This window comes from Corvus cornix, chromosome 17, assembly GCF_000738735.6.
Source record: "Corvus cornix cornix isolate S_Up_H32 chromosome 17, ASM73873v5, whole genome shotgun sequence".
Classification (NCBI taxonomy): Eukaryota; Metazoa; Chordata; class Aves; order Passeriformes; family Corvidae; genus Corvus; species Corvus cornix.
The window spans coordinates 6,293,095-6,312,128 of NC_046346.1; the positions used below are offsets into that span (position 1 = coordinate 6,293,095).

The 19,034-nt window shown below is 48.9% G+C and overlaps 1 protein-coding gene and 1 long non-coding RNA gene across 8 annotated transcripts in view; one reads left to right on the forward strand and one right to left on the reverse strand.

Annotated features, from left to right (window-relative positions):
- LOC104688252 (collagen alpha-1(XXVII) chain B) overlaps positions 1–8,235 on the reverse strand; it is a 147,099-nt gene extending 138,864 nt beyond the window's left edge. For 3 of the 7 annotated variants that reach the window (XM_019284995.3, XM_019284996.3, XM_039561573.1), the window contains exon 1: positions 4,042–4,568. In XM_019284995.3, coding sequence (XP_019140540.3) covers positions 4,042–4,097 — 56 coding nt within the window. In that variant the 5' untranslated portion in view covers positions 4,098–4,568. Of the gene's footprint in view, positions 1–4,041; positions 4,569–4,886; positions 5,397–5,475; positions 5,569–5,632; positions 5,947–8,086 lie in introns of those variants that run through there. The other 4 variants (XM_010397661.4, XM_010397658.4, XM_039561575.1 and 1 more) reach the window with 4 other exon arrangements.
- On the forward strand, positions 3,242–4,740 carry LOC109144398. Its single transcript, XR_002045168.2, has 2 exons — positions 3,242–3,579; positions 4,566–4,740. It is a non-coding gene; the product is annotated as an uncharacterized LOC109144398 (long non-coding RNA).
- Positions 8,236–19,034: the final 10,799 nt, after the last annotated feature.

Below are 19,034 nucleotides of genomic sequence, written 5' to 3' on the forward strand. Positions count from 1 at the left end.
CCCAGCATGATAAGGGCAGAATTTCTGAAACAACCGAAATACTATTAGTTTTTAATCCCCATTCAGCATCTACATTTCTAAGGGAAAGTATTGAGCACACAAACAGATATGACCCATATAAATCCATTCTTAAGGTCATTTAAAAATACTAAGAAAACAGAGTGATCAAGAAAATGTCCATATTAAGTAAGGAAGAATGAAATCCCTATTCCTGGAAGTGTTCAAGGCCAGGTTAGGTGGGGCTTAGATCAAGCTGGTCTAATGGAAGGTGTCCCTGCCCATGGCAGGAGAGTTGCATCCATAAAGGTCCCATATTTGCTCATCTGGCACCTATAGCTCCTCTTAGGACTTCTCCAGGAGGGCCATCCTGACCTGCAGTGCACAGAAGGTGGGGATGAAGCACCAGCATGACCAGGGTGACCTCCTGCAGACACGTCACACCTTGTCCTCTCAGGGGTTTGTGCTGGCATCTGCAGACAGAGGGCTGAAGGGTTCCAAACCACTGGTCCTTGTCCTCCTAACTGGAACTAGAGCCTGTGTATCCATTGCACAAAGCTGTCCCAGAACTGAGCTCCTACTGGTGACAACCTGCTTCCTCATCTGAGAGATGCCAGGCAGATATGACTCAAACACCCTCCCAGACAGCTCCCAGCAGCTCTCCACAGCAGGGGATCTTTCCTGGGAACCCATTCCTCAGCCTCCTCTTCGCTCCCCATCCCTGTCTGGGATATTGACTTTGCTGCTGTATGAAGTGACAACACTCCTCAGTGCTGGCCCTGGCTCTTGTGTTCTCCAATAACTGGAGCCCTTGACAAACAGAAGTGCTAAGCGTGATCTGTCATCTAACTCCTTTTTTGTCCTTCCAACAAATGCCTTTGCATTCCTTCATTTTGTGAATGGGGTTTGGCAGGGCCATGTAGAATTCCCATTTGCACTTCAGTAAGCGTCCATCATTTCCACTTAAGCCCTCAACGAATTGGCAAAGAAAGGGAAGGGGAAAAAACCCCCACAAACTCTGTGTCGCCGGGCAGAGATTTCCAACAAGAGTCTCACCACAAACCTGGGCAACCTTCAGTCAGTAACAGAGTCTCCATGAACAGAGATATTAAGCAGGGCAGATCCTAACCCCTCAACCCATTGCAGAAAGAGGATGAAGCTGGAGCTTTATTTTAATAAAGGACATGCTTGGAGACACACATTGAAATAGCAGGAGAGGGTGAACCTGGACACTGGACCTGGGCTGTGATGCTGTCTATCCCTCCTGGGACACATCTCCAGACGCAATTTCCTCCTTTCTAACCCCAAGCCCCCAGCACACACATCATTTGCCACTCTGTTGCTGAATTTGTCCAGCAGTGCAATAATCTGTCCCCAAACCACCTCCCCAGCTTGCAAGCAATCCTCTTTTCCTCTTAAAAAGGATCCATGCCTTCCCTCCAGCCCTTTTAGGCCTTCCCAGGGGCTGACCCATCTTAATGGTGACATGTGGATGCTGTAGTACCATGTGTAGTACCATTTCTCATCCAGCACAGATGGGCCAGGTAGCCTCAGAGCAGCATTGTGCCAACACCCCAGGGCTGTGATAGCAGGCTGTCACCCATCAGAGGCCTCCAGGAGCATTGAGGCTCCTCCATGGGCAACATGTGGCACTGGGGCTGGAATGCACCAAAGCAGCACAACCACAGTGGAACAGCCCCAGTGCTATGGTCTGGACATGTGCTCGATGTGTGGTGGAATGCATACCCTCCCCTTTGTTTTGGGGAGCCTGTGGTCACCAAAAATGCATCAGCAGAAATGACCAAGAGGGGCACATTAACCTTGAAGAGCCTGTAAAACTTTGTGTTCTTCTGGTTTTACAAACTTTGGTAGCTCAAGTCTTCAAGCATACTCTGCAACTGCTGCTCCTTCCCTGGGGAGCCAGCCCTCCCATCACTCCCACCCGCAAGTCTCCTGTACATCCAGCAGCTCCCCAACCACCAGCCCTACTCCAGAAGATGCTACAGGAGTGCTGGTACAGGAGAGACCCCATTGCCACAGAGGAATGCACCGGATCATTCCCATCACGAGCTGTCTTCAGGCAGCACAGCCCTCACCCACCCCAAGAGTGGCCTGGTGAGCCCAGGCACACACCAGCTCCGGGCTCAGAGCACCCTCTCCAAGACCAGCAGCCTCAATGGGACCATCGAGCTGTGGGGATGGTGGGATGCACAGTGCTCTGCCAAGCAAATCAAAACCTAGCACCAAAAAGCCCTCTGGGAGATGATGCAAAGGGCAACATGCGACCTCTGCTGAGGAGGGATCGGAGCAGCACATGGGAGGGAGACAGGCCGGGGAAGAGCCTGGAACAAAAGGCTCTCGGTTCCGAGGCACCAGGACAGACCAAAGCCAGATTTCCCATGGCACTGCAAGGCTCAAAGCCTGTGCAGCCGTGCTGTGATAGCCTGGGACACCCTGCCGCAGAACCAGACACGGATCTCCGGCGGGCCAGAAGCCACGCTGCCTTCTCCTGGGTCCCTCCTTCCTAAACCTGTCCTCACACGGGTCCGATTTGTCCTCAAGCAGGATCTAGGACCTGAGCGGGATCTCCCTGTCCTCATCTGTAGCGTGATCACGGCCAACTCCTCCACCAGGCCGAGCAGCTGGTGCTCTGTGAGTGGCTGGCTGTGCCTCATGCCAAGTGTCTCTCCAGCACCGGAGTCCGTCCCCTTGCTGTGACACGCTGCTCCTGCTCTTTCAAAGGAACCTTTATCTGTCTGTTCCCATTCGGACTTCTCCCTTTCTGACGCTAGCCACCCTTGCACGGTCCCAGGCGGTTCTCCCAGACCATGTCCAGCACTAGAAAGGTGTAACTGGGAGATGCTGCAGTTACCAGCATCTCCAGACATGCCACAGCCACATCTACGCAAAGAAACCCCCAAACAAACAAAAACCCCATACCGCAATAACCCTAAAGCACTGAGATTCGGTCCTTGTGAGTATATAAACACGCAGAAAACTTGTCAACGAGAGCAGCTGCAGCCCCTGGGAAGGGGTCTGGGCTCTCTGTGTGACTCCACACACAGACTGAGCTTCCAAAGGGAACAGCACATTCATCCACCTCCCGGCTCTAGAAAAGGGGCGGAAACAGGATGACCCCGGTGGTGGAGGGGGGCTGCCCCCAAATCCCCGAGCCCCGTTCCCCCTCTTTCCCCCATCGCCCAGTCCAGCCGAGCAGGGGGATCCTGTACACAACTTTTTCAAACTGCCAAGCAGAAGAATCCCAGCCCTTCCAAGGGAGTGTCGGTAAATCATCAGTACATCCGACAACGCAGCCAGCGGGATTAACCCTTTGTGGGTCCCCAGGAAAATAATAACAACAACAACAACGCATTTAACAATGCAAATAGTAAAAGTTGGTCCCAGCTGTGGGAGAAGGGGGACGGGCAGGGTGTGTGCCGGGATCTTTTTCATACACACACGGATGGAGAGGAAGCAGCATTTTGTGTGTGCCGAGCACATGAAGAGCTGCCACCGCGCACCTCCGCCGTGCCTCAACCCTCCGGGCTCTCCCACCTCCCGCAGCACCTCGGCCAGACCCAGGTACCCGTGTCCCCGAGGGACAGGGCGAGGAGCAGAAGCCCCCTGCTCCCAGGAGGGGCTGGAACCGGGCAGGGTGAGGGGTGCGAGGGACAGCGGATCGCCCGTTCTACATCTGCGTGGGGGCTACACCGGCGCCCACCTCCCGGAGCAGCTCCTGGAGCTGGGACACCCTTTCCTGGTGCATGGGGGGAGAAGGGGGGGAGGCTCCTCCTGGCCGTCCCGGCGCCGATCCCCCGCTCCCGCTCCCCGCAGCCCTATTTCTCCCTCTCCCGCTCCACAGCGTGGCCTCCCTGCTCCCAGCCCATGCTCCTCTCCAGACCAGGAGTTTTCACATCATCCCCTGGCAGAGGAATGTCTTCCCCCACCCCGTTCCCAAATCCCGGGATCTCGCGGCTCCCCGGCACCCCCAGCCCGCCCGGGATGCCCTTCCCCAGCGCCGGGAGAAGCGGAGTTTGTACTCACCCCCTGCCTGCTGCTGTAGCTCTGAGTCTGGAGACCGGCTCTGATTCCGGCTCCATCACGTTTAGTGCATTGTCTCTTTCGGGCAATTTTTGCAGCAATCCATCAGAAATCGGGGGACAAGCCGGTTTGTGGGTACATCCTTTCCAGGAGCTCGGCTCTCTGCCTCGCTAAGGGGCTCAGCTGTGTCACAGACACCCCTGGCCCGGACGGCTCACTCCTTCCTCCTTCTCTTCTGGGTCCTTTTGCTTACACAGATCTTTTAATCCCATTTAACTCCCTCTCGGCAGACTGCAATTACCTTGGAAAAAGAAGAGAGAACACAAAGTACACTCTAGGAAGCCAGGCTGGCCCATGGTCGCTGGATTTCTTGCCTCTCTTTTTTTTCCTCTCCTTATAAATAGTGCAATTTCTGTGATTTCTGATTTCCAAAGTCCTTGATTTCAAGTGTTTTTTCTTAGCTGTTACTTTTTTGTTGTTGGTTGGTTGGTTGGTGGTTGTAATTATTATTTTTATTTGCAATGCAGATGTGCCTCCCACCCCCCAAGGATCTCTCCTCTGGACTTAGAGAGAAGAGGAAAAGGCAGATTTTGAAAAATGAAAATTATTTAAGGATGTCCTTACTGCCTCTCTCTGCTGCCCTCCTCTGTAATAGCGAAGCATTTACGAGAAATAATACAAAATAAATAAATAATTGGGGGGAAAAAAAAAAAAAAAAAAAAAAGAAACTCTTTCGGCCAGAAGAGCTGCGGGGAAAGAATTGAAGACCCTGTCCAGGCTCCAAGGAGGGAAGCACAGGCCCTTCTTTGGGGAGGCTGATGACGGAAATTGTAGCCCCCTGCACTCACCTGTCCAGGGCCATGAGCCCCAAACCGGCCTCGAGCCACCTTATAGAGTACCTGACACGGCTTTTCCCTTGGGATCAGCGCTTGGTGCAGGCAGTTGGGAGCCTGTGGATGGGACTAAGGCTTGGAGGAGAAAAGCCCCCCATGCCCCTGTTCCCCTCCTTGCCCTGCTCTGCTTCCCTGTGGAATCTCCAGAGCCCCTCTCCTCCCAGCACCAAGGGGTGGAATCTGCATCCGGAGGACAGGGAGAGGGGAATGAGTTTTCCTACGCAAGACCCATCAGAACAAGTTGGATTCCAAGTCGGCTTCGCCAGCTCTGTCAGGAGAGGGAACTTCCACATGCGGATAAAACCTTCATCCCTGTTTTCCACTCCTCTTCCAAAGCCCCACCCAGCCAACCGTGCGCCCCCCAGGGCGACCGGCAGGTCCCTCTTGTCCACAGCAGGACACAGCAAATCCCTCAGCTCCATGAGATTCCCTCAGGCAGGTGAGGGCAGCTCATTGCTCCGAGCCGTCCCAGCTCCTCCGTGCACCCCTGGGTGGCCCTGCCCTGCTCCCTCCCCCTCTCAGCACCTCTGCCTTGGGCACTTACTCTGCAGCGAGGCGAGAGGCTGTGCAGCATCTCCCCGCAGCCCCATGGCCGTGGGCATTCATTTGTCCCAGCAGCTTACGGCAATTGCTACGTCTTAAAAAATAATAAAAAAGCAATTAAAAAAAAAAAAAAAGGAAAAAAGAAAACTCAGACAAACCCCAAAGCCCCTTTCTCGTTCCTTCCCCTTCAAGGTGTCTCCTGCGCCGGGAGCCCGGGAGAGGCGGCCGGGGTGAGGGGCCCGGAACCAGCCGGGGTTTTCTGGGTTCCCCCCAAATTCAGCAGATAATCCTTCCCCGGGCTAGCGCGGGCACGTCCCCCTCGGGCCGTCGCTCCACTCGTGGGTCACGGATGCTGCAGGGATCCAGGAGAGAAGGGCGTTGGGAGCGGGCACTGGGAGGGACATGGATGAGAAAGAGGTGGTAGTTCTAAGGCTGCACTTGTCCTTTTAAATAGCTGCAGCCCGGGGACTCCGGGCTGGCGGGGGTGCCCCAGGTATCCGGTTTCAGCAAACAGCAAGCTAATGAGCAGAGATCCAGCCTCCGAGGGGCAGGATCAGCGCTGCCGGCGGGCAGGGGGGCACCCCGGGCACCCCACCAGGAGGGGAGGGGGCTGCGGCAGGGAGGGGAGGGCTGCGGGTCAGGGGCTGCGTGGTCACTGGCAGGGCAAGGGCACGGGGCTGCAGGGGCTACAGGGACCCCCAGGGCAAGGGCACGGGGCTGCAGGGCACAGGGCAGGTCCTGTGAGGTGCTGAGCACCCAGCACAGATCCAAAACACCAGTGTGGGTCTGTCATCAAAACTGACCCACCCCAGGAGCTCCCTCCACAAAGGTGTCCTGTATCTTACTACGTTATGCTCTGAGATGGGGAAGGGCTAAAGCACCTCAAACCTAGGCAGTAAACTTACATACTCCCCATGAAAAATACACAGCCACAAAGAGGACCCCACATCGACCCACCAAATACCTGAACTTGAGGCTAGAAGGGATTGATGTTACATCATGTTCAGAGCAGAAAATTCAAGGACCCACTGGCCTGACTCAGCAATGCAGGTTTTACTCAAAAACCTGACCTCAGAGCGTGGCCAAAAGTAGAGGTTTCCACTATAAATTTGATCTCCTATATGACATCTTCTGCTACCACACAAGCTAAGGGCTTCTCTCCCTTAATACATGTATTTGGCTTGGTTGTGATTGCTTGCTGGGGCTGTGGTTTTGCATCTCCCAGTTTCTATAGGCAGAAGATTTTATTCATACCTTTGCTCTGAAGCATCTACATTTTGCTTCCTTTCTTGTTATAGCAGATGAAGTTTTAAGTAGTGGCAGCAAAAAAATTTGCAACAAGCAGCATTGGGACTGGGGTAAACTAACAGCCTCACAGTCCCCCTGTCCTCTAGAAAACCTTCTCAGAAGGGTGCAGCTAAATTACACATCCAGATACTTGTAAGAAGTTCCTATTTACAGAAAAACTTGTCTCAAACCCCTCTGAAGGCCCAGGAACTCAGATGACCCAAACAGTCCAGCTTTGAGGACTGGGACCTTTGGGACAACAGGCAGTGATAGAGCTTGTCAGAAACACCATAAAATCTCTATTTTTCTTAGCTATTTTTTCCCCCAGCTGTTCTTTCCATGTTTCTCAGTCACACATTCCTCACTGAGAAACATATTCTAGCCATGCTGAAGTGTTTAGAATAAAGCTTCAATCAATTAAAAAACCCCCCATTTTTGCAAATAACTGTGGGTTAATCCCTCTGCTGTTGAATACACCTTCAATTCTCCTGCTTATTTCTACCTTTTCTCTCTGCTGAATGCAGCAAATATTTAGTAAACTCCCAAACCCCAGTGTCTTGGGGTGACTTTATGATACGTACCCAGAAAGGTACAAGGCCCTTTTCAGAGAGAGGGACAAAAAGAAAAGGAAAATGATGTGCTGCATCTTTTTGCAAATACTTATCCAAATGGGATGTGCACAGATAGCTGGGAAAGGACTGATGATGCTTCAGGTCTACAGCATCTCACCGAGAACCACCAAAAAACTCACTGACAGCCTCATCCTTAAATCCTCTGCACATATTTGCTCAGATGAATATTTTCAAACCAAACACATACCTAAAAGCTTTGCTAGCGTGAAGACACAAATGTATCCCAGCAGTAGGAAAAAGGGAATTAGTTTAAAACAAAAGGAAACCCAACATTGCTGAAGCCAAGACTAGTGCCAAGTGAATTCAGGTTCAAAAATTAGACCTCATTCTTCAAAAAGAAAAAAACCACAACATATGATCTGAATAGAAATATATTTAGCAGATTTATTTTTCTTCCCTTGCAAATTTAAATAGAAGCCATTTTAAAACACTAAATAAACTGAAGTAAATCGGCACAGCAGTGAAATGAAGAAAAGCAAAAAAAAAAGAAAAAATAAATTGGAATTGAATCGTTTAATTAGCCAAAATAAGTACAGGGAGGAAGAAATGCCACCACACAACATGGGGAACAGAACACTTGCTTTTGACGAAACACACTCTCAAAAAAAGCAGCATGTCATTACAGCCTGAATAAACACAGCATTTTGAATATTCACCCATATTTAGCCACTTTACAGAAGAACCAGTACCCACCTCTCCTCAGGAGCTGTAGCTTGGTTAAGCATCAAGGCTCTCATCAATATAACTTTGTCTCTTTGCTCCTCTTGGGAAACTGACTGTGGAGGCATCTTGAGCCATGGCAAGTGGTGTCACAGCTGCCCTGTGTGACTCACAGCCCCTGGCTCCAGGGAGCAGAGGAATCCCAGACTAACCTGGTCCTGCCCTCCCACTTTGGCTTGCCTCGGAGGACAACACTGAATTACAGTTCAATAATTTTTGCCTTTGCCCAAGTACGAAAAGAATCCTGGCTCACTCATTGCCCCCAGAACTCACAACGAATTATAGGGATGTATTTGGATATATTTAGATAAATACTCCATTTAGAACTGCGGCATAACCAGGCAGAAGTGAAAACCATGGCACCGGAAAAACCTGTGGGAGGCATCAAACAAACATGCAAAGGAAAGGTGGGATAAAGAGCCTTTCACTCCCTGCTGGGCTGAGGATCCACACCCAGCCCGGAGCAGGAGTATCTAAACTTGGTAGCTGGCTAAGAGTTGCTGAAGCCACAGGAAGTGGGAACCCAGCCTGTGGGGAAGCAGCCCTGCCATGAAGGGGTGATGGTCCCAGTGATGGTGGGAGGGCACAGCTCTGCAGCCCCACAACATGCATCACATGGAGCTGGGCTACTGGGGAGGGCTGGATCCGCACCTGTAAGCCCAGCAGGAACAGGAGATTAACCATCCACACAAGTGGGACTCAGCCCCAGCCCACACACAGTCATGGTACTCCAGGCAGTGGCACAGGAGGGACTGGCTGTGCCCGTTTCCAGCTCTGGGGAATGTCTGCTTGAGGGCTGACTCAGCACCTACGCTGCAAACATCAGCAGCCTCGGCAGGCAGAGCCCCTGGGGGCTGGTACTGATCCCTGGCTGCTGGGATGGCACTGAGATATTTCTGCTGAAGCAACCATTTCTATCCCTTTTCTACCTCTAAGTAGAAACTTAGCACACTTGGCTGCAGTGCTCTCTCAGGTATGTAATTCCCTGTATAGGATTTCCTAATCCCTACATGACTTTTCTATTCAGATCCTGCATTTGACATGACTGTACCAGCACTTCCTCACATCCATGAGCTCTACTCAAATGACTGACACTAGTTCAAGCCCTGGATTAAAGCCTTCCCTACCCTGTAGGGATCTGGTCATGAGCAGAAACCTGCTGAAGAGCTTCATTTGCCTGCTGAGAAGTCTCACCATCCATGGCAGAGACAAGATCTCAAGGAAGGCAGAAGGCGCCCAGCTGGGATCTGGTCAATGGATGCTCCTAATTTGGTCTCTGGCTTCAGCCATCACTGCAAGATTAGGAGGTTTCTGCAGAAGAGCAGAACATGCAGCACTCCTGGTTTTAGGGTTTGCTGTTTGACAGCTGTTCATGATCCAAAAGCTGCTGTGGGTTGTGTTTCTTGTTCCCAGCGCACTGTAGAAGGTATTAATTATAGAGGAGATGTACAGAAAGCTCAAAAAATCATGTATGTAACAGAATTGCTGCCCAGTGTTATTCCCCCCCCTTCTCCACAGACTTTCTGACAAAGCCATTCCTGTCCTGTGCCACAGGCTCCCGGTGATATGTTTGAACTTCTGCAGCCGTTTGATGTAAAATGTTTTAAATTCTTTTTGGGAACACTAAAGGCTTTTGTCTCCTGGCCGGTGCGGTGGGGATGCCATGTATGGCAGAGACAGATCTTTCTGTGCTTTCCAACTGCACCGTATCACATCGGGCTGCCCAGCCAGCCGAGAGGTGGGAATGGCTGTTAATCATTAAATGGAGCCTTTTTCCATGGGAATGAAAGGGAACACAATGCAGCGATACAAGTCCAAGCCCACCCTTCCCATGGAAAGGCTGCCTACTGATTACAGCTCTGTCCTACCCTTATATTTAGACGTTTGGAGAGCTACAGTTTTACAGGATGGCTGTGAAGTGATTTTTCAGCTGATGGCAGCAGCAGCGTTGGGCTGACAGGTCAGCCCCGACAGCATGATGCATCACCATGCTTTGACGGGAGGATATCACAGTTCCTAAATCCTGACTGCCTTTAAGGTATCAGGCAAAGACTGCCTAGTCTTGTGAACATCCCTTTATTTCCCTGTTTGTCTGTTCTCTCCCTGGTTTAGGACCTATTCAGTCACTGGTGCTAGTGGAAAACACAAGAGAATCAATACCACTGGCCAGTTTGGAGCTGTGTTCTCCAGTCTAAACACCAGACCAGCCTGTTCTGCTGCCTGTGGCATAGTGTGGTGATCCTACATTTGAACAGAAGAATACCAAGATCAGTTTCTCCCTTTTACTATGGAAGGAAAAAATAATTCACCATTAAATGCCCCCTGGGCTGCTGCACACGAGAAGCACATCCCCCTGTCTGGAGGTTTGCTAGTTAAATGCAGCAGTGCATCAGCAAGCACAAGTGCTTTTCCCACCAGTGTGCCCAAGGAGCTTGTTCATGCCATGGGTTCATGGAGATGGTTGTGTGCTGTCCTGGATGAGTACAGGTGACACGAGCTCTGTAAAGAAACAGCACATCTCTTCTTCATGAAACAGAACCACCCTGAAAGTGCCTTCTTCCCCCTCGGCAAAGAAATCACACCAGCACATAAAAGTGCCTGCTGATCTAAATAATTTCCTGCACATTAAGGACAAAAGGACAACTGCTACTGTGGTTGCTGCTGCTATGACAGCAATTTACCATGGCAGGCAGTGCACACCAGTGTGTAATATTTCAGTCTGAATTCTGCAGGTGCACAACCCTTGTGACTTTTAGGCAACACTTCCCAGTCGTAGCGTGACCTGCCAGTGCTCTGGATATCCCAGTGACACTGGTGCAGGTATGGGTCAGTGCTTGTGCCAGAGCCCTGCACCCACAACACAGAACTGATGTAGGAGAGACCTGTTCTGATCACTCTGGACAAGGACTTGGGAGCTGCAGGCAGCACACATTGGAAGGTACTGGCTTCGGAGTCAAGCCAGGTCCTTCTGGAGCAGGGATGCTGTTTGCTCTGAGGATGAAGAACAAGCCTAAGGGCAAGGACACAGTGCTGGTGGCAGCTGGAGCTCATGTGCACACCCAGGCAGCCTCAAGGCAGAGTTCAAAGGGAGATGGAAGTCAGTACAAGATCTTGGCCTTCAAGAGAAGGCAGTGTGTTACAGCACAAATGCCTGGGACAAGGTTTTGTGCAAGACAGAAACTAAGCCTGAGTCAGATTCTGAGTAGTTTCAGTGAGGAAGGGAGAGGAAAAAAGAGCTTAGAAAACATCAAAGCAAATCCTGGTCATGACAAAAAGTTAAGATAAAATCCGAAGGTAGTTTAAGATGAAATCCAAAAGGTAGTTTTTCTACTGTCTAAGCAAGATGTATTCTCTGTTTTCAACTGCTGTAGGAAGATAACCCTGTGTCCTGCTGCTGGGCAGGCCTGTGGGAGCAGTTTACTGTGCAAAAGGAAATCATACCTGCAGGAAGACGCTGAAGTGGAAATGATAAGTCCAAGGCAAAGTGAAGGAAGGGTGAGACTAGACAGATTTGAGATGAGAATTTGTTGGGCTCCACCCTGCACTGGACTCACTAATGACACCAGAAAAGCTCCTTTAGCAGTGACAAAGATGAGGCAGCCCTTGCACAAACACACGTGTATATTAAGCAAAAGCCTGTACTCTGCTACATCCTGAGGTATCAACACCAAAAAGCAACTGCAATTTGGTTTGTGTAATCAGAATAATTTTAAGAGATGACCCAACCATAACAAGGAATTGCTGAACTTAAATCTGAGCCACAACACACTGCTACAACACCATTTCCTTTTGCAATTGTGCTCAGCTATTTCTGTGACCAGTTGCTCACCACTGTTTTGATGAAAAGTGCTGAGGCTGGAGAGAGGGGTCACCTCCTTCCTTAGAGGCTGTTTGGTGCTGGGTGCCTCGGGCTGAGCCAGGCAGCTCTGCTGCCTGAAAGCAGCACTATCCTGAGGCTCACACGCTAACCTACATCCCAGCAGGGTTCAGGTTTGGCTTTCACTACTCCAGTGACCTGCAGGGTGACCTGAAACAACTTAAACCATTGCTTTTGTGCCACTATTTTCTTGTCTCTAGAGTGAAGCTTGTGATATAGATCATCTTATGTGTAAAGAGGTTTAAGACCTTCAGACATAAAGCACTGCCAGTGGCTGTTATTACTTCACTGTGCAGTTGGCAGCAGCCCCTCATGCAGGAGCAAGTGTAAATCTATTTCCCAACCAGTTTTATATTCAGCACAACCTGCCATCCTCCAGATGCACAGTTCATTAGAGACCGCTCGGTTTTATCTGGCTGTAAAGGCCAGTGTAAAAAAAACCAGCCCTGCTGATTAAACATGCAATTCAAATCCATCTCCTGGAGCAGAGCAGACAGTTCCTGGTGCTTTATCTGCACTGACTGAAACGCAATCTCACAATCTGTATCACTTAGAGCAGAACAATGCTCGATTTCTTCATACTCCACTCGAGTTGTTAACACATAAAGCAGAAACATAGCCCATTTTCACAGAGAAGGTCTCTTCTGACATACTCAGTGTGTTAACCCAGAGTATACAAATCTGCTTCAAAGCTAATAGGCTTTTTTTCTTCCTGCAAACACACTTCTCCACATCTGCACACACTCTCTCTCTCTACTTGAACAGCAATAGTATTTGGTAAAGCTCTCCAAACAGGAGCCACTGCAGAAAAGCTGAATTTACTGATGTGTGGGTAAGAACTAACAAGAGACCTGGTTGGTCTCTGTTCAAAAAGAAAAAGAAAAAAAAAAAAAATCAAGTCAATAAGTCAATATTTATACACCCACTGGTGAAATAAATTTCACCCTCCCCCAGAAGAGGGACATAAAATGAAGTGATTGAAACAGGATTTCATGGAAGGGGACTTTGTTTGCTTATTTGTTTTCGGAGTTTGGGATATATTTGGGATTATTAAAAATTTTTTTATTGTAATTTGAATGCAGTTGTACTGTATAGAGCCCATCAGAGCAGCTTCACAGTGGGACCTGCCACTGAGGATCAAAAAATAAAAGGGGGGTGCAATGAGATGATCTTTGAAAGTCTCTTCCAACCCTAAACCATTGTATGACTATGTTCTGTGATTCTATGATATTTCAGAAATATAGCCAAGGGGGTAAGTCCTCATTTGCAGCATCCGGTGGCATCATTGTAGAGGAGCCTTTGTACACACCAAATCAGGGCATTTTTGTTCCCATTTCCCATTCTCCCAGAATCTGTGGGATTGAAGAGCCTTGTCACCAACCAGAGTTACCTCAGGGTCAAGTTTTACACTCCAAAAACTAAAGAAAAAAATGCTGTTTACTGTCCAATTTCTTAGAAAACTGTCAAATCCCTCTTCACGTGGAACTTCTCATTTGTGTGTCATCAGCAAACTTTTCCACTGGCAAACTCAGCATAGGTAAACAAAGTTTATGCTTTATCATTGTAATCTGCCTTCATAGCCAGCCTGAACACCCACCCTGCTTCTGTTATATTGCTTTTCTCTGACTTTTCTTCATTATGAGCTAAGATTAAGCTATTTCTTGTTTAGCTTAAAAAGGGCGACTTTTAGTCTCGTTCTACTGCTCAGTGTATCTTGAGATGCTCTTCTCTGAGCAGCTGACTCTTTTCCCATCAAACCCCATATTTAGCACACAAACCAGGCCAAAACTCACTGTAAAATTTGCATTAATCAGCAGAATGGGATAAATGAGACTATTTAGTATTTTACATCTTCAAAAGCCTTGAATAAGCAACAATATTGTGCTAATATTCTTGTCAGTGGCTTTGCCCCAGGCAGGGAGCAGGTACGGTATTTGCAGTGTGGTGCTGATGCCGTGCATCTGACACCTCATTACTAAAAGGCCAACACAGCTCCAGTCATTAACCGATGTGGGCAACTCACCTCTGCCTTCCTCGAAACAACACAGAACACCCCAAACAGCAATCCTCTGGTGAACAGGTCATTAGCACAAAAACCCCCTCACTTGGATGCCCCTAGGTGCCTTTCATCATCGCATCCTAAAAGCACTTTGCAATGATTACTGTGATCCTTGATTCATCACCCACCCAGCAGCTTTCCTTAACTCCCAGCTGGATGTACAGAAAGCTGCAGATACAGAAAGGGGTAATTTTGAACGAGAGTGTTCTCTGGGAGCTGCATTTATCACCCCAACTTCAGAAAGTAAAACCAGACCATTTGTAACTTGTCCCATCCCAATCCCAGCGAGAAGCAAAGCAAGGAGAGCCCAGGAATCCATGCCCTCCCTCCCCTTGACACCACTGCTCTGGGGAGGTACTGGAAAACTCTCCTGTCCTATTGACATATTCAGCAAAGGGACCTTGTGCTGAAAATAAAGTTTCTCTGTATCCTTCACCCCGAGCTGGTTTTTACTTTTTTCCCCTGACATGCCATTATTAAACAACAGCAGCAAACTAGCTTCTGGGTAAAACTTCCCCTAAAGTGGTTGGAAGACAGCAAGAAATGCCAAGATACAGCAAGAAATGCCAAGATTTCTATTTTCCTCCTTCTTTAAAGAGGAAATAACATTAAATTTAAATATTTGTAAATGGCGCTGATTAACACTTTATTTTATAGCTTTGATTTTTTAAACTATTCCTTTTTTTTTTAGTCCAACAAAGACTCCCTTTCCCCACAGCAATGCTAGGGGGGAACTCTACTGAAAATTATAGATTCCAGAGTTTGCAAGAGAACCACAAAGGCTTAAATATAGTTATTGACATTCCAAACACCCACTGAAGGCTTAATCTTACCTTGGCCAGAAATAACCACACAAAGTGATGGTAGAAAACATCAAACCACCTCAACCAGGGACAGCTGATTACTGCAGTGCTGTTATGGATAAATTGGCTTTCGTAGGTGGCTATTCGAGAGTTAATGATACAATCAGCGTAATATTAATGAGTTGTGAGTTATTAAGTTAAATGTGCTGATGTACGGGTGTAATACTGGAATGTAAGCACTGGACGGGGGTACAGGAAGGACCCAATGGGTTTAACAGAAGGAACCTTCCAGCACATGGCCTCATAGGGTACTAGAGGTGACCACGGCACCCTAGAGCGTGATTGGAAAATGAGCCAACCAAGGAAATGGACTTATTCGAAAATGATTGGTGAGGAATGCACGGGGTATGGACCAACAGTGAACAGGGAAAGGAGCAATCAGTGGGAGGATTAAGAAACGCACCAATCCAGGGGTACCAAAGACTTTAAAAGCCACCAGGTGCTCTGCACCGGGTCCTCCTGCGGAACTCCTGAGGTCCAAGGGAGCGCCCAGTGTGTCACACTGTCTTTACTCTGGCTTGTCACACAGGCCCTGGGCTTATCCTGGGGCCTCGTTTCCAATTGTTCTCTGTTCACAACAAACAGGCTTACCTTTTAAAGGTTGCTGGCCATGTTTTGAACAGTGGGGCACAGAGGGATGCCCTGCTCCCCTCCTGTCCCTGCCTAGAGGGGACACTGATGGGGCTAATGCTGTCATCCTGCTGGTTTCCTTACGGGAATTTATCCCCCATAACGAAAGGCTGCACAAGTTACCCCCCCCTTCTCCAAGAAAGGACCCAAAGGAGCTCCTGTCTCTGCTGTGGGATTCAATCCCCGTGTTCTGCATTTTTAATGCATTTGTGCTGCTCCCAGACCACATGGGTGCACCGCATCCCCCTGGGGACCCATGGCAAAGGTGCTGGAGGGAAGGAAGGCTTCGCAGAGAGAGATGTGACACACTCCTCAGAATTAGCAAATGCCTTGATGGCTCTCCCCCATCCCTGTCTGCTCACAGGCTGTGCCGGCAGATCCTGAAGGAATGGTGCTGGTGGGCAGCAGACTTCTCACCCCAACAGCTGCAGGCTGTGTGTCTACAGAGATGCTGAAAGGGTTAGAAAAGGTGAATCATCTCTACGGTGATCCCAGGGAGCCTCCTGAGCATCATTCCCTCTGAGGGATCCTGGATGTGTCCATGTGGCTGTGGCTGAGTACACTGTGAGTGGGCCCCAGTGATTTATGGGCTGTCCTACTGCAGTGCTCATACAGAGCCCCCTCAAACCCACAGCATGACCTTGTGACAGCAGGGAGGAGCCTGAGGTGGAGGCAGCAGCAAGGACCTGGGTCATTGTCACAGGCAGAGACTAATAGAGAGCTTGGGAGACAAAGCACAGAGCCATCGTCAACAACCCAACCCAACCTCTTTCATTTTCGTTGTCTCAGCAGGGGAAGTCCCCATCGCTGTCCCCACAAATGACAGGGTGTTTTTTGAGGGGATGGGGAAGGTTGTTCCACCTGGGCTGCCTTTGCCCCGGGGCACTGCACACCATCACCTTCACTGCAGTCAGTCAGGGCAGTGGTTCCAGTGCTACAAGTAACAACAGGCTGGACCACAAACCCCCATTTAGACCAGAGCAAGGGGGATTCATGCAAAACCCACAGTGAAGATTTTAGGACCTGTAGGAATAAATTGCTGACTGCAGGAACCTGGTTCACACTAATATCCTGCCCCTCTCCATGGGGCTGTAGGGATCAGAAAGTCCAAGGGAAGATGGGTAGACCAAGGCTGGGGTCACTCCATGGCAGACTGGGAGCGTGTGGTGCATGAGGGTCATGGCTATGGGGAGAGCAAGTTCAGGCAGGCCTAAATTCCCTCCACTTGTATTTTTTCCATCAAGAGATGTTGCCTTTGTCTTGGCACTGGACAGCATGGTTGTACCTGCACTTCATGGCACTGACCCCCTGCCAGCAGCCTGTGGGATTCCATCTCTGCTCCATGCAGGGGAGTGTTCCTGTGAGAGGCTTTGATGGGAGCAGTTCCCCAGCCGGCCCACCGGGTAGACAAAAAGCTTTTGTCACAAGGGGAAGGTCGGAATTAACCCTTCTCTGTAGCGAACTCCATGGCGTGTATGCCCAGGAAATTTGTCACCTGGCAGCATGGCCCTGTGCCTATCCCATCCCCTCACTGACCCTCTGAGTCACAGGTGGCATCTGCAGCCCCAGACACAACCAAGAGGCTGATGTAAAACTTCTGAAGAAAGGAAACTGGGAAGCAGAGACCTTCCCAGGAGAAATGTGGTACCAATATCCAGATCCCATGGTTACAGCAAATGCTTGGAGCTCTCATTTACAAGAGTGATCAAATAAATCTCAAATCTGGAAGAGAGAAAGTAAATGGAGTAAAAGCTAAAACTGAGTGGGCTGGTTATTGAAAACAGCAGTATTATACTTATTTGTTTCTCCTCTCCTGTGCACCAGCTTTTGTCCACTGAATAGCTACAGAATTCACTGGCATTATTCCTAATTTTACAATGATTTGGAAGAAGAGGAGACAAAGGCAAGCAAACAAAGCTAATTGCCTTCAGTGTTTTGTTTATCTGGGTTTTGTTCAGCCAAACAAAGAGGACGTTCAGGTCCAAACTGACTGTGGAGCCACAGATCTCTTTTGCTTGGCTGGTCTGTTTAAAAACAGTTTGCAATTTTGGCATCCAGCATCTTCAGCAACTACCACTTGCAACTACTTTCTTATCTCCATTTGGTCACTATAGAAACTCTGGTCACCCCAGCCACCATTACTACAGATTAATCAAGCCTGCAAAGCCCCTCCAAAAAAACAGGAAGTCCTCCATGAACCAATCCCTTGGTCATAAAAAGAACAAAGCCAGCAGGAGATTAGTCACTGGATGCTATTTCCAATGCAAAAGTCCTAGCAGGAAAAGTCCCAATTTTAATAACAAAGCTATGCATTGTCACCCATCCATACCAACAGACTTTTGTTCTTGGAGCCAGGGAAGAACACACTGAGCACAAATGTAAATAATATGGCTGGGAGAGCTGCTGGCTGTGCTGCTGGCAACACCCCCCAGAACATGGACTAAAGGAATCACAACCAACCAGTTCTGCCAGCTCTGGTTGCCTTCCCAGCATCTCAGATTTCCCAGCACAGTCTGAGGAAGGCACAGCAGGATTTCCAAGCATCAGGCAGAGGAAAAAAGCAAGGAAGAGGAGTTTGGAAAGACAAATCTGGCCTGCTGTGGTTGCTACAGTTGTTTGAATGCAGATGTGCAAGAACCGAGGTCTCCTATACCTGTAAGACCCTAGGAGAGATTCTAACAAAAGATCACCAGATGTTAAATGTGCTGGTGAGAAACAGTCACAGGTATCTCCGCAGTCTCTGCAGGTGTGTCTCAGCACTGCAAGGTGGGATTGGAGAGCCTTCAAGGAGCTACACAAAAGAAAAAGGAGATTCCTAACAGTGTCACCTGTCCCAAAGTGCCAAAGCCAGCAGGATGCAGGGTTTGGGAACCACCTGTTGTGATGCAGAGCATCAACAGCTCGGTTTGGTCCTTACATTTTCTCAAGCAGGGAGCAGCGGTGCAGGATCTGTTCTCTGTTACTAATTCTTACAAGTGTGCAAGAATAGAAGTTTCATAAAGCTCTGGACTGTGTGTAACATCATCTTATTCAGAGGAAAAAAAGGTGTTGGCAGTAATTTGTATTTCTAGAAGGAAAAATGAAAAAGTCAAGTTTGAGAACCTTGCTGTGCTCACTGCCTCGAACACCTTCTTCAAAATGATTTAATGCTTCAAATTACATTGGGATCCTGGGAATAATTTGTAAAAGTTAGGCTCCTGGAGGCTTTTATGTTTCTAGTGTACCACAGGCTGCCCTGTGACATGAAATGAAGGATGCATTTGGATTAACCTTGTGCAGTGTCCAGGACAGACAAGGAAAAGGTGCCTGACCAGCTCAAGGCTTGTTGCTCAGTAACCAGAGCTGTTACAGTGCTGACTCTACAGGAATTTACCATTAATCCCTCCAGCTCAACTATAAAAAGACAATTTAAAAAAATTAATTTATATTATTACTTTTGTTTGCACAGACCACTCTTAGAGTGGGCTCACAAGGAGAACGGGAAGGTAAGAA